Source organism: Sesamum indicum, linkage group LG4 (genome assembly GCF_000512975.1).
Source record: "Sesamum indicum cultivar Zhongzhi No. 13 linkage group LG4, S_indicum_v1.0, whole genome shotgun sequence".
Classification (NCBI taxonomy): domain Eukaryota; kingdom Viridiplantae; phylum Streptophyta; class Magnoliopsida; order Lamiales; family Pedaliaceae; genus Sesamum; species Sesamum indicum.
The window spans coordinates 9,169,047-9,184,679 of NC_026148.1; the positions used below are offsets into that span (position 1 = coordinate 9,169,047).

The 15,633-nt window shown below is 36.8% G+C and overlaps 3 protein-coding genes across 6 annotated transcripts; 2 read left to right on the top strand and 1 right to left on the bottom strand.

Moving 5' to 3' along the window:
• LOC105160366 (probable plastid-lipid-associated protein 14, chloroplastic) lies at positions 379–5,045 on the top strand. 4 transcript variants are annotated; one of them, XM_020693076.1, is made up of 14 exons: positions 379–536; positions 889–1,253; positions 1,381–1,424; positions 1,521–1,599; positions 1,685–1,795; positions 2,009–2,191; positions 2,289–2,441; positions 2,570–2,676; positions 2,765–2,852; positions 2,963–3,043; positions 3,128–3,204; positions 3,385–3,520; positions 4,136–4,198; positions 4,317–5,045. In XM_020693076.1, the coding sequence occupies exons 2-14, from the start codon at positions 936–938 to the stop codon at positions 4,953–4,955; spliced, it is 2,079 nt and encodes a 692-aa protein (XP_020548735.1). In that variant the 5' UTR covers positions 379–536; positions 889–935; the 3' UTR covers positions 4,956–5,045. The 4 variants fall into 4 exon arrangements, with proteins under 4 accessions (XP_020548735.1, XP_020548737.1, XP_011076000.1 ...); XM_020693078.1 differs by having other exon boundaries at positions 2,963–3,031; XM_011077698.2 differs by having other exon boundaries at positions 380–536; positions 2,289–2,375.
• On the bottom strand, positions 5,345–10,916 carry LOC105160368 (splicing factor SF3a60 homolog). The gene is made up of 13 exons (XM_011077702.2): positions 10,613–10,916; positions 10,377–10,496; positions 10,183–10,290; positions 9,284–9,426; positions 9,027–9,123; positions 8,557–8,721; positions 7,987–8,058; positions 7,398–7,556; positions 7,099–7,176; positions 6,691–6,819; positions 6,142–6,288; positions 5,784–5,977; positions 5,345–5,704 (listed from the first exon to the last, which is right to left on the bottom strand). The coding sequence occupies exons 1-12, from the start codon at positions 10,784–10,786 to the stop codon at positions 5,831–5,833; spliced, it is 1,539 nt and encodes a 512-aa protein (XP_011076004.1). The 5' UTR covers positions 10,787–10,916; the 3' UTR covers positions 5,345–5,704; positions 5,784–5,830.
• LOC105160367 (vesicle transport protein SFT2B) lies at positions 11,039–13,834 on the top strand. Its single transcript, XM_011077701.2, has 6 exons — positions 11,039–11,249; positions 11,371–11,424; positions 11,602–11,675; positions 12,002–12,119; positions 12,878–12,936; positions 13,453–13,834. Exons 1-6 carry the CDS (start codon positions 11,160–11,162, stop codon positions 13,529–13,531), a joined length of 474 nt encoding a protein of 157 aa, XP_011076003.1. The 5' UTR covers positions 11,039–11,159; the 3' UTR covers positions 13,532–13,834.

The window sequence follows — 15,633 nt, forward strand, 5'->3', positions numbered from 1 at the left end:
CATAATTAAAATATTACACCCTAACACATCATTCATAAAAATAGTAACATGTATCCTAAACTGAGTACTTTTAATATACAGATAATTTCATTAAATGTAAATTAGTTTTCTTTAATTAAGTTGCTATTATTATATAAACAAGCCCATCATATTTTGGGGGAGAATAAAAGAAGATCAATTTCCATAATGTCACAAACCGTCGAGTGTTATTATACATGTTTTATTTTATATTAGTATATATATAAAAAATTAGTCCAGTTATATGATGTACCGCAATTTGCAAGTGGAAGGTGTCTTTTTATAGATAATTTGGGAATTGTTATCCACAGTTGAGTACTTTCCGGTTCGTGCAGTTGTAGTAGAGCCAGAGACCAGTGAAGGGAGATATTTATTAAATAATGAAGGCGGGCGGACGAAGACATGCTGGGGGCTCATGTCGCAACGCTTCAACCGCTTTCTTACACGCAACTCTCACACGCCTCTTCTCTTTTTATTTTCACTCCTTTCCTCCAATTCTTGTTCGGAGCCTGACTGCGGTGAGCACCTACAAAATTCTCTCTCCTGAACCTGGCTAATAATACCAGCAAAATACAGATTTTATTTTTATTTTTTTGGAGATATTTTTGTGGTTTTCGGTGCGATCGTGTGCGAGAAGTCATTAATGTAGCTTAATTTTTGTGGTAATATCTGGGGTTATGACGTCGGTGACATGAGATTAGATTGATTTTGACTTTGATTTTTAGTGTCACAAAATTAGGGAGCTATGCATTTCAGCAGAATAATGAATTCAACATTCTATTCTACGGTTTTTCTGGTTATTTTAGTATGTAACAGTGTGATTTCTACCAAGAGTTTGACTGATTCGGCTTAATATGTTTTGATATGCAGTTTATGAGAATTGAATCGATAAATGAATTGTTGTTGTTCGGATTGTGATGGCGCTATCTATCGGAGTATGCTCGACTTCATCTTTTGATTTTGTTGAGGTGACGTTTTTGAAATTATCAAGTTGTAGCAATTTGTCGAAACGACGAAGAGGTTTGTCTGTGGTCTCAATAGATAATTGCCTTGGGAAGCAAACTTCGAGTATCAAGTGCTTTGCTTCGATCCAAAGGCCAACTCGCGAATTAGAATCTGAGGAGAATGCTAGTGTAAGTTGCTCGGAGGATGATGATGATTTTAGCCATGTGATGAAGTTTAAGATGTCGGACTTCAAGATTCATGATCGTGTTAGCATTGGCCTTGGAGATAGGGTATGTGATAGTTTATTGCAAGTTTGCTCTTTTCTCATGCTATTGGTGTTGTGTGGTGGAGTTCTTATTTATTAATGATGGTATGGTCTGGTTGTGGTTGCTATGCTTGGACTGCGTTGGGATGCAGAGCGACGAGGTGGTATATGAAGCCACAGTGAAGGAAGCTAGCAGGTTTGTTTCGATTTATGAATTCACCCTAGCTGGTCATTGATGAAATATCATGAGAGACTTCAAACTTTTAATACTACTTTCTTTCTAGTAATGCAGTCCATTGTTTGGTACGAGAGTTGTGCTTCGACGGCTGGTTAGCACTCAGGCTAAGCGTAGGGGAAAACGGGCGATAGAAGTATGTAATGGTGATATTGTTGTGCTGCTTACTGAAATCATTGATCCCTGTCTGAATTTATTGTTTTATTGGAATTTTGTTTTAGGTGTTGAAAAGACTAGCACATCGTAGATTATTGTACCATTCTTACTCAATGCAAGTTCATGGCTACGTGTGCTCATCCACAACCGGCAGTCCATTTACTCTAGTTCATGGAGTAGGTTGCTTGCTCACGTCATTCCTGAATGGCTGACGTTATTTTCATTTTGTTTTGTTGGTCAATATCATCCACTGTTAAAGAGACTCAACAGGTGTTCTGTACTGGACCCAGTCACTTATGATGAGTGATTTTTCATGTTCATAACTTAGGGTAATGATTGAAGCAGATATTATTTCAAAGATTAACTGAGGATCTGAATTTTTAATGCAGTATCATGGTAGTTCTTCTTTGAGGCATTGGCTTCAACAATCAGATTGGCTACCAACTCTGGAAGCTACTCTTGCATTGGATGAGGAGTCTGTCAGGAGAGTTGGAGATGACACAGTGGGAGGACCGGCAATTTCTAGACAATTACGCCTTATTCGAATTTTAATGCGAGATCTGTTGATTGGGGTATGATCTCTTCCCTATTATTATCCCCTATATGCTATATAATATTTTTCTTTGATAAGATTGATGGTTACAGTGTTTCTAATTTTTTTGGCACCAGGTGAATTACTTGCACAGCCATGGACTTGCCCATACAGAGTTGAAACTTGAAAATTTGCATATCAGCGCTGTGGATAGACATATCAAAGTTAGTTCTATTACTTGTGTCATTAAATGGAATGTGAGCATACACGTCTATGAGATTAATCTTTTAGTAAGACATCAGATATGTTATTGTCCACTTTACGTACATCTTATATTTTCTGATCTATGCAGAACAATTTCATAATTCTATTATCAGTAAACCCCTCTCTGTTCTTATGCTTGCCACTGCTACCTTAGGTTGGCATATTAGGAAATGCTGCCGATTTTCATGATTGCAGTCCATATGATGGAAAACTGGACAGCAACATGGATAGGCGAAAAATGATGATTGCGTTTGACATGAGGTATCATATTCAGTTTTGTAATACATCTTATCTTGCTTAGATCTATCACTATGCATTCATGAGATCCCTCTATGATTGTATTTGCAAGATGTGTTGGATTTATCATGGCCAAATTGGTTTTGAGGGACCTTATGGATCGAACAATTTTCGCTAAGTTCAAAGCATTTCTCTCCAAGGTAATTCCAGATCCATACGTATTGAAAGCATTTGCTTTTGGCTGAAGTATCTTATCCTATCTCTATTTCTTTCCCTCTCTTTTTCTTACTTGTCATTTTGTGGCTTCCAGGGAAATGACCCTGCATGCTTGCGTGAGTTTCTGATCAATATTGTCAGTAGAAACTCTTCTCTTAAAAATGTAGGATTCCAAGTGAGTAACTTTTTTCTTCTCAGACGTAGCTACTTGTTGGGCCCAAATCCAGCAAGATGTGCTGATGCACAAAATCTCTTGCAGATACTTGATAAAAACTGGGGTGCAGGTTGGAACTTGCTCTCCTTACTTCTTGCAACCAAACCTTCAGAAAGAATAAGGTAGCTAAATGATATTACGGCCTCGCTCTAAATAAAAGTCAAATTTCTTCATATATGTATCAAATGGAGATGCCAATTGAAACCTTATTCGAGCTAGTCTCCATAATGCTGAATGCAATGCATCCAGAACATGAATCCAAACTCTTTTCCTTGATTAATTCAGACTTTGTGCTTCCTCAGTTGTTTAGATGCTCTGAGGCATCCTTTCCTGTGTGGACCAAAGTGGCGTGTAGATCCAACAATGGACATGATCAGATGGAGCCTGGGTTCTACTGCTGTTCGTATCACAGAGGAATACATTTATGCCAAGCAGCAGGTTTTATGGAATTCTTGTCTCTCTAACTCATGTCAATTTTCTGCCCAAAATAATCTGATAGGCTGAGTTACCTTGAGGAAATTCCGATTTTATCTTGTATTATAGGTTCTGGTACACATGGAGAATCTTTTATATTCCATTCTCATGTTGACAGATCCAAACTTGAAGCTTTTGGGTATCTTACTATGTCTTTCCAATTTTTCCTGACCAATTGACAAACCATTCCTTATCGTAACGAAGGACAAGTAGGGTAAAATGTGTTACAAACTCAATTCTTCTAGCCATAAACTATCAATGAGCGGGTTGCTTTAGTACACAAGTTATTGCACGTTAATTTCCTGACACCAGACTGAGAGAATTTCTTAGAGAAGACCAATTAATAGGAGATATATGGCAAGAAGAAATCAATTATCACTTTGGCTGGAGTGTTTTCAGTGTGCAAACTGCACATTTGCACGTATCTAGTGTATCCAGTATGATTTTCTTTTTCCCCAGTTGCTAGAAAACTTTGTTTTATAGCTACAATTCACACAGTTTTATTCTTTAGACATTCCTTGTTGAATTCTTCTATCAGGCAATTTATAGTAACCTCTTTATAAATTTTTTGTGTTTCAGCGGCGAAGAATTGCACATTTCATTGAGCTAATGGAGATGTTAAATCCTCATTCAAAACCAAGGGTAAGAAATTTCTCTTCCTATATTATGTCAGTACTGTCAATGCTTTTCTTCTTCTTGGACCTACATTTTTCTTTGGTCTGCTGCGGTATCTATAATTTACCCCGTATATGGTATTCAGCATTGGCTGCAATTACTCCCTGGCAAATGGCGACTTCTATATAGCACAGGCCGGCATATAGGACTGACCCTCCGGCAGCCTTCAATCAGAGTCCTCATTGGCAATGTTCACTTAAGAATAACGAAGCTTTCAAAACCAGAAGTAGCTTTTTCTATAGAATCAGAGATCGGCTTCACAGTTTTGCCTGGTGAAGATTGGGCTCATGACAAAGCTGGAACAGGTGGAAAACTACAAGTTAAATCTCTTTTCAAGTTGAGAGCTGGGAGACGATTGTACATAAAGGAGGAATCGACCACCAGGATAAATTCAGCCTCACCAGATGTAAGGGATTCAATCCTTGAGAAATTGTCTAACAAGAAGTGGGGAAAGTTCATTCCCATAAAGGAATTCCCTTCAAGCCTACCTGTTGCTAAACTTGTTTCTAGTGATGTTGAGATTGCAATGAGTTTAGATGAGCCATTAACTACAGATGTCAAAACTGCGAAGAATGTCATCCAGGAAGTGAGAATGCAAGTTCCGCCTGAATTATTTGATCTGTCGAAAATTGTCTGTGGGACATATTTAGATTCCAGGTTGCTTGTCCTTCGAAGTGTGAACGGTTCTGCCCTGTTGTTCACAAGGGACGTCCCTTGTGAATGAAAGTTGCTTATAAACCTCTCCTCTTGTATATGATTTGTATAACGTTAGGTTGTTGATAAAGCGATCTTACCCCATTATTTATACTGACAAGTGCACATCTCCATTGTTTATACTTGACACTAGTTTGCTCGCCGTTGCTACAGCTAAAGATGGCTGAAAATTCTTCTCAACCCAACTACTTTCAGAATTGGCTCATCCAATTTTTCAGATCAACAAAAGTCAGGGTTACAAAGGGTATTCCCCACTGGTGGTTGTTTCCTTCAACCTATATTTACACCCCAAGGTGTCAGATGAACCAAGTGCGTTGCATCTGTACATCCAAATATCACTTTCTAGGTTACAGGGATATGAGAATTTTCAAGTTATCATATCAAATAAACGCATTCATAGACAATAAACGAAGACCAGCCTGCTAGCCATAAAAAGTTCAAAAGTAACCTGCAAAACTGAATTATGATGGGTACATGACACAACAAATGAAAATTTAACTGCTAGTAGCTGCTAACAGGCAACAACACAATTTCATGTGGATATTGTGCCACAGAACACAAGTAAAATTACATGCTCCCCCTCTTCATTCTTTTTCTGGATAAAATGCAGCCTAGGCAGGTAATTTCTAATCCAATAGGACTATACGCTGCTCCTCTGGTATTTGTGCTTACAGAATGCAGAACCATACATACAGTAAAAAGCCAATACCCGAGTTAGAGCACCACAGCCTCTTACACAAGAGTTTGGGGACATTTCTCCTGAAAAGATTGAACAACCTTCACTCATTGCCCGTGGCACTGATAGAAAATTTTAGATGGTTCTTCGGTAAGAACATACCATTAAATCCATGAAGAAGTCCGGAGGTGCAATAGGTAGTTGCCTTTTTAAATTAAACCCTGACGTTGTAGATCAGTATAAGTCTTCTTGTTATAAATGTTGCCCTCTTGGTCTTCGTACTCTTCTTCAAGATCTGGCCGCCATTTGTTTAGTCCTTGCTTTTCTTGTATTTTCTCCCAAAGTTGTTTTGCTTCCTGTTGTTATGTATTTTAAGGCATAAGTAACACCAACTAATTAGAATATCACCGATTGTTTGCAGAGTTCAGACATCATTCTTTGCATGCAACACCCACCAGGAATACAATCAAGGAAAGGAAAAGGTTATCGGATAAGAGGATAGAGAATATGGAAAATATACCTCAATTGACGTTATTTCATTAAAATTCTTGGTATTAGGAATCCCAAGACATCGCATCCCATGTTGGTGTCTCCATTCCTTGAAATGGCGCTCATAGGCTCTGCGGCCCCAGTAACTGTGGTTCCCACATATCTCACATTTGAACTCCTGACAACGTTCACAAGTTATTGACCAAGTGAGTAAAATATACCAAGCTCATCACACAAGTACCGCAGTGTCAGTAGACAGCTCGTGAACAAATAATAACTGTGGACATAATCCATGCCCCATAACAGTCTCAGCCTACAATGCAAAAATAAATAACGATACACACATTTTCACCACCAAAACTCATAACAAGTTATTTTATGCACAAATGCCACATGTTTTTATGGAAGACCAATTGTTAATAAATCATGCGATAGACATTCAATATATTTATTGCAATCAAAATCACTGGAATAATTGTATCAAATTGTATGTTCAACTTGTTACTTCTGCAGTTATATTTCATGAACACTTATTCGCATGGTCAATGATTATGAAGGTCAATTAATGAATTATTATTACCTGACCAAGCCCGTGAAGCTTATACAACCAGTAGGGTATAGGCTTTCCATCCCAACCCATGGGTAACTTTAGGGGATTGTATATCTGCTGATCCTCATCATCACTTTCAGACTCGGGTTGCACCTCGTCCTGATAGTAGAATTCAAAAAGAGACAGATATATATACCGTCAATACAGAAGCAACCGGACCACAGTTCTTCTAAAATACTGAATGGAAAAGACCTTCTAACAATAGCCGAAGGCACTAATATAACTTACTTATGCATGTACATAGAGTTGAACCATTTGATCACTGCATTAGGCAGTTTACCTCTTGCACTACCCCATGGATGATGCTGAGAGTTACTTTTGCTGCTTCTATTTAATTGTTACTTATAGGTAGGAATTTGCGGAGTTTGAAAATAGTACCTCTTCGCGTTCTTGTACAATTTCATCATATGTCAAGGCGTGTTTCTTCTCAATATTCTCTTTTGTCCGCACAATTGTCTGCAGAAAGTCAAGAAACCAGGAATTAAAAGTTACTGCTCCTGAAAGTGTGCCTTCCATAGTCGGTCACACTATGACAGAAAAGCTAGATGAATTTGTAAAATAGATACAGTAAGAAGAAAGACAGAAAACAGATGGACAAGAAGTGGGACTGCAACAGGAAATGAAGAAACAGGAGAACATAAAGGGGTAAGGGTCATGTGGAGACAGTAGTAGCTTACTTCATGCAACAGATCACACAACTTCTCCACTTTTGCTTCCATCAAGGCAATCTCTTTTGCATCTTCACTGGATTGTAGGGTGATTGTACCACCATTTTGTTCAGGTCCACGTGAGCCTTTAGCAAAATGTTTTCTATCCAATTTTTCAAGAGGCGTGTGCTGCGATAAAAGAAAATTCACAAGATAATGGCATGCACAAACTTCAGCAAAGTAAAAGGAAACAGTTGCACGTTATCTCATTTGTGAATAAAAGTAGCATCTAATCTGTTCATTCGATCCCCTAAGTTTAGAGACAAAGATTCTTCAGTTGAGTTCTGTTCAATCTCCCGCAAGAATAGAACTAACAGAGTTCAGAGAGGATCTAGATTTCATATGGATGCACTTTATTTAATCAAGTAGATATAACACAGAGTAAGTACACATGCATAAGAATCATAGTTACACGCACAACCAGAAAAGGAAGTAAAAAAAGACTGATTGGCAAGAGGAGGGTAGATCTGCTTATAGAATAAGGAAACAAAGGTTCAACAGAAAAATAGCAGCAAGATTTTGACAATGAAAATCACATAAAAACATGCTTAACACTCACCTTTGTAAGAAAAAGCCTCTCGGCACGCTGTTGTACAGTACCTCCTGTTTTTAGACCAAGTGCAGCTAACGCCTAGAAAGCAGGGTATGACTCAATCACATAATCATAAGCCAGATAATGAAATGCTCATTATAAACTAAAAATTATCAATTCGCAGGCAAGACATCATGAAACAGGAAGAAAATACGCTAAGACAGTTGATTTATTTAAGATAATTATAAAATGACAATTTGGGGGGAGGAGGAACAACAGCACAAGACCATAGCATAATGAAGCATCTCTATCACTTCATTTATTCAACCAACCAGTTCCTTGTTTCTGCCTATTTTTAAAAGCATTACTTGGGATGTATGTGTACTTTTTGACCGATATATCAAATTCTTTTCTTCAATCCCATTTTCCTGGTGCATACAATTTTCCATTCCGAAGATAAAAGAAACCCAACTAAATCCTTCTAAAACAGCATGGCATCAATTTAGACAAAGGAAAAGCTCTTTGGAGTACAATCTAATTATTTAACATATATACGAAGATATTACTTAAAAATGCTTCCAAAGTTTCCAGCAATACCTCCTTTAACTTCTCAGGTCCTAGTTCCATTAGCTCCTCAACAGTACTATAATAATCAAGATCAACAATTGCATCCTGTTGTTGGACATTCCCATCTTCATGGTTCTCATTTTTCCATCCTTCTACGAGCCCATTGCTCCATTGCTCTTCAAATTCAGCAATTACCTGCCAGATAGAATGTTTTCTGAGAAACTTAATACAATTAATAAAACCACAAACTGAATCAACCAAAACGTTAGCCCATTAGGAATTAGGCAATGCTTAAATGTTTCAAACATGAAAGGTAATAGGAAAATAAATGACTCATTCTGAGCGCAGAGATAGCATAAGTCAAATTTTTGGCCACTCAGTTTATCAGACTCAAAGGGAAATGCAGAGGCCCAATACAAAAGAGGATATATTATCCCAGCAGTCAAGGTGAAGAAAAACAAAGAACAACAAAGGACGGATCAAATGCATTTTAGAGGTACCTTCGAAAATATTCTGTCAAGATCTTGCAAAGGTTCTGTGCGCTCAAAATAGTATACAAGATATTCCAGAAGTTTTTGCATATATTCCCGATATTGCCTGTTTAAACAAGAGAGAAATAGGATGCGTGAATCATTAAAGAGTAACTAACAATCTTAACCCCGTACCATTTGAGTAAGGACCAATACGGACCACAAGCCTTTTGCATCAAACTCATATTTAACAATATCCTACAGAGTGTTACAAATAATAACTTTACCTAGTCAACTTCAATTTGCGGGATATCCTCCCTGGATCCGAAAATACATCAAGATAAGCAGAGTACTCAATTTGCTTCCCAAACTTGGAGTTGATGTAATCATTATATAGTTCATGTAAATCAAGGTACCGTCCAAATGCTTCCTGAAACCAAATCGCCAATCATTTCAATGATGTTATAAGCACAAGTCTACTTGCTCACAAAATCACTAAATGAATATAAAAAAAATCCCATGCAGAAGACAATTCCCCTTTCAGAAAGAAAAAGAAGCTGACAATTGTCTGAAAACTGATCAAAACTTTCCTTGCCATGCCTACATGATCATATTATGCATCAACAGCAGTACAGCACCATGCCCAAGTACTTGATGAGTAGAATATATTTAACCATCTGTAACAAATATCTCAATTTAATCCATACATGGAGCACTTGGAGAGGAACCAATTTTAATAGAATTTTGCAGCAAATGAACCAGTTTTAATAGAATTTTGCAGCAAACAAACTCCTCTTTACTGGTGGACCAAAATAATCAAGCACCAGCAGTTTATAAAACAATAGTTTTAAACTTTCTAGTGATCCAAACCACAGTCAAAAAATCAAATTTAAGCAAGGGGCAAGTATGTCTTCAAACACCGCATATAAGCAACATCCAAGTTGGGGGCAAGAATCTTCATTTCTCATAGTTGAACAATAGAAAAGAAAGAAACACATATCTCAAACTAATCCTTAGTTCACTCCTCTGCTCTCTAATTGCACTAGTTCCCAAAATCTAAACTTCCGTCTGATAAGCAAACTCCTTTTGTCTTTTCAAATGCAAACTCAACTCCTGAATTACTCCAACCCTTCTATGGCGTGTACATGCATTTTGTGTATTCCGTGTGTGTGAAAGAGAAGTTTACCTCCCCAGTAAACTCAATGACTGGCTCCTCTTTGAGAAGCTGTTCATACTCATCATTCGTGTCAACAACATATCGTGCAGCTGGATGCCGTCTATGGTACTCACGAATCTGCACAATCCAATACATTGCACCGAAATTCATCAGAACAACATGAAATATTATCAAATAACAAAAGAAACCCTAAAATTACGTACCTCTTTTAATCTATCATAAAATGCACTAAAAACGTTAACATTCGCTGATGTCGAACTCTGTCCACCGAGCGCCGCAATCTCATCCTTCCTAGCATTGTCTTTATCTTCGTAAATTTCAATCTATTAACCAAAAAGCAAAATATAAAGACACGTTAAAGAAAAAACATTTACGACAAATTCATCACCAAATTATACAAGATATACAGAAACTGTGCAGAAACACATTGAAACCACACCAGTTTGTGAGTGGTGGAGGTGATTTGTTCGATCATATTGCGAACGCGGTGACTCTGGTAGAGCCGGTCTTTGTTGGTCGGCGGGTCGGACTGGAGATCCTTCACGATGAGGCGCTCAAGCCGCTCCACTTCCTCGTGCGACGCACGAGTCACCTCCAGCAGCGTCGACGACATGTTTTCTTCTCTTCTCTCTCTTTTCCCCTCTGTCTTCAGTGGAAGACCTCCGCGACCGAGGGTTTTTGATTTCAAGAGGTTTTGCGGAGGGGGAAGGGGGTAAAATGCGACCGCTTACGGTGTCGTTTCAACCCTCCGGGATCAACTATTTGATACTGGGCCAAATTGCACAGATAAAGTTTTTATTTTGGGCTTATTCGGATTATATCTTTATTTTGAGGGGTTTTTCCTTAATTACATATTTATCCTATTAGACGCATTATTTCCTTTTATTACAAAAGCACCCCAACTTTTCAATTGACTTTTGGCTTAGCCAAACAGCAATGCGAAAGGTGATCTGATGATACCATAACAAGACTGAGAAATCAACAGAATGTGGAAGTTCATCCAAGGTTCAGATGAAGAGCAGCAAGACAATTTGCTTGAGGAGACTGAAGGTCTATGTTCTCTCTCTCCTGTACAGGTATGAAATCATGAATTTAACTTACTTTTTTACCGTCGTGTATTGGTTCAAAGATTAAATCTTTACTGAAAACCCACTGTGATTTCACGTACCTTGTTGCTTTTCTCCTTCATATGAGCAGAGTATTTATGGGTTCGCCGCTTGTTTGCTCGCGGGGCTTGTTTGTATGTTCCTGGTAAGAAAATCCCACTTTGAATTGTTCAATTTTTTATTTTCAAAAAATCATGATGGATACTGTTTTTGGTAATCGTAATCGAATCCAGCTGAATTTTTTACATTCTCTTTGCGAAATTATTGAATGCGTTTCTGGGAGAGTATTGATGATCTTTCTTTTTCTCACTGTTCTTTGCAGTCACTGATTGTTTTTGCAAAGCCCATCAAATTTGCTTTATTATTTACGTTTGGCAACATGCTGGCGGTTGGAAGGTATATACTTGCGCAGTTGGGCTGATAATGTAGACCTCTCTTTACTTTTGTGGTCTTTAGCCTTTTTGATTCCCTTGCTTTGTTCATTTTAGGGCTCTCCTCGTATCCAGACTAATGAAATTTAGGAGTAGCAGCAGAGAAAAATAACAAGAATTTTTTTTTTTTTTTGGTGTGTGTGTGTGAGAGAGAGAGAGTTTTATTTGAAGTCACATGGAAATAGTGCTACATTATGCTTCTAAAATCAGCTTTTTTGTTCGTTGAGTGGACATATGCTTTTCTCTTGCATTTGCTTCCTGAGTTTCTGAGTTCGGTTATCTATTTGGCAGCACAGCTTTCCTCATTGGACCTGGGCAACAGCTAAGAATGATGCTTGATCCTGTCCGAGTCTATGCTACAGCAATCTATGTTGGGTGCGTCGTTCTGGCTCTTGTTTGTGCTCTTTTGGTAAGTTTCTGAATATTATAACGGAAATTGAAAATTATGCCCTAGAAAGAGGTGTATGCTTGATGGCTTTTGGCGAAGTGGGAGCTTTTTGGACAGTAACTGTTGAAATAGCATATATTTTCTTTGTTTCTTCTTGGGGAATAACCAAAACATATATGGAGAGCACAATGATTTTCCTTTAATCAACCACGTCCTAGATATTGCCCTGACATCTCTATGAACCTTCTTATTTTACCTGAATTTCACAGAGATAGAACCTTATGGATAATTTCATAGAGATGGACCTCACGGGGCAGTAACACATATCTCATCACTCTTAATTAAGAAGAAAAGTGATAATATAAAGCAATTCAATTCCATGCTGTCAATATAAAAAATACAGGCCTTTGATCAGGTTATTACATTTGAAGATTGACTTATTTTGCTGCTGACCCTGAAACTGAACATACTGAAATCTTCATAGCACTCCATAAGAAGTTCCGGACAAACTCAATGGCTGATGCAGACACTTACACCCTTCTTTCCTGCATATTAGATTTTTATTGTATTTCTGCTTATGGGGTTTTATATAAGTCTGCTATCTAAAATTAGTTCTACTGTTTCCAAGTCATACTAGGGCTAACCCAATTTTCCATCGCATAAACTCCTTGTTCGGTTACTATACAGATGCATCTCAGGGTTTCTTGTTTTAAAAAATGAATTTGCATGCTTGTGTATCGGATTGTGTTTTACAAAGTGGTTCATTTAATATGTTGCAGATCCACAGTAAGATTCTTACCATTATTGCGATCATATGCGAAATCTGTGCCCTAATTTGGTAAGTTTCTGATCTGTCTTGTGTTTTCTGTAGAATGCACTTTATATAATTATTTGAGAGTTTGTCAATTTGATAAAATCTCAAGGAACCAATGCAGTTACACTTCCCAAAATTAGTATTTCTGGTGACTGAATCAACTGAACATATTTTTATAGAAGACACGTATATGAGCATGAATACATGCATGTGTGTGAGTATATTCATGTCTATACATAAATACGTGTGTATGCACATAGGTTGAAACATATCCGCTCTCAGTGAATTCCAGTAACTCCAGCAAAGGTATATTCAGAGAACTTGAACCATATCTCACTAGTATATGCCTTTCGACATTCTAAATCTGAATAGTATGAAAAGGATCCCATAAAAATTGTTCCATGCGTTGAAAATTTATGTATTTCTTCAGCAGTAAACTGAATTATTATGCAATTTAAGGCTTCAACCCAATCCCTGCTCCAAACTTCTGTGTTCTTTACTATAAGCTTTTCACTTGCACCACCACATGGGCCATTGCAGGTACAGTTTAAGTTATATTCCTTTCGCTCGAAGGATGGTTTCTGATCTGACAATCCGTCTCTTTGACACTGAAATCTAGAATGACTTGACGCGTTACCATTTTCTCAATCATTTCCTTTGGAATTGAAGTGTCGTGGTCTGTTTGCTTTTTGGGCCCTTTTCAACATGGCAACATCGCATTTGGTTCTTTCTCCGGCGTGTAACATCAGCAGCGTCAATCCATATTTGGAAGAGAAAACTGGTGGATTAACGCGTTGTGCGTCTCTGTTGAGTTTCACTTTGACCATATTGAATACAATCAACCTTCTTAAGGCTGTCCCTTTGGCATTGCTGTTGTGCTCAATTCATGATTTATGCACAAGATTCATCGATTCCATAGTTATCCTATACTTTGCATTTAAGTTTGTGGGATCATGTGGTTGGTGGCAATACATACGAAAGTTCTGATCACATTAAAGATGATCAAACGTCCTATATTCAGATTACATCATCCTGATCTTGGTCCATGTGCTCTGAACAGAGGAAGTTGTTCATCTTTCCATGAGGTTTTTGAGCTTGGTTCTTGTATAATAATGATTGAGGGGAGGGTGTAGTATGAGTACGAAAAGCCAAACATTGCAAAGAGGAAAACGTGTTTTGGTGAATGATGCGCCAACTACTAATTCAATGGTGCTAGGTAGTAGGTGTCCCAAGTCTCACTAGTCAATCCCAACCACCAAAGATCGCATTTCCAGTTGATAAGTCCTGTTCATTATCTTATCATATCATATCAACAAGCACCAATCGCTTTCCGACAATCTTGGAAGACCAAAAAGGTTTCCGATCCTCTCCAACTGACTTTCATATATGAACTTCGAACCAGTTTTATTTTAAAAGCTAGCGGTTAAAGTTTACAATTAATATTAAGGGGAAGATAAAAATTCATAATTTTATGTTAAAAACACGTCTCATTAAGAGGGGGACGCGAATTTGAGCTTATAAGTCGTTCAAACATTCACATATAATTAATAAATTTTAATTGCATAAAATAAAAAATAAATGTATATTTTAGTCTATATCAATAAATTATTATTTATTATTTATATGGGTATCCATCGAGAAAGATCTTAATCAATGTTTTTTAAAAGTGTGGTATCTAATTCCTTCTTTTGTTTGCCGAATTTGGTTCGTAAAAACAATTAAATGAACAAATCCAAAATAATATTCTTTGAATATAAGTTTCTAGAGATGAAAAAGAAAAGTGATGTAAATTGCATAAATAAAAAAACTATATTCCATCATTTTTATTTTTTTTTTTTGCTTCTAAATATATATAAATATTCCTCAAGCTACGTAGTTGATTATCGTGTACATACCAAATAAAAAAAAAACAAGTATATTAATTAATAAATAAATATCTTGCAAGTACATATTCATTGTTTCCGAGTGATTCCCGTCATTCTTTCGTTTTTTTTTTATAATTTAATATTTTTTCCACTAAAAAAAAAAAGAAAAAGTCCAAACGTAATAGTAAATAATTCAATCAACATCTTACTCTCGGGTAAACTCTATGGGTTACTTCCAGGAATTGTATCAGTGGGCAAAAATGATTATTTATACTTGGAAAAAGTTTGACTAAGGAAAAGGTTGTTTTGTAATAACACGTTTGTTTCAAACTAAAAGTATATTGATTCTCCCAATTTCAACTTTGCAAGGAAATTTCCGAGGGAAAAAAAAAATCATGTTGAGAAATCTTTTACAGAAAATATACCAATATTACGTCTCTCAATCTTTGATATATAATTTTTTATTTATCAGCAATACTCTACGATCAATATGATTGGTTTGTTCCCGTAAAATTATTTAATAAAAGTCCGATTGGTGAGTAATTCACAATATCTCTACTTTAATTGTGACTCGAACAAATTATAAATATTCAGTTGGATCCGACCCAATTTAGTTACAAATCAATAAATATAGGTATTGTTCTCTGACTTGCCACCCATAATTGTCACCAAACAACTAAAGATACAAATGATAAAGAAAAATACAATTACTATAAGTCAAGTTGGCCAAAGTCATCTCCTCTGTAACTACCCATGACTGAATATTCACTTGCAATAAATAAATACATATCATTTAAAAATAAAAATTAAAAATGAAAGATTCTATGTATCCTCACTTTCAACTTACACACACAAA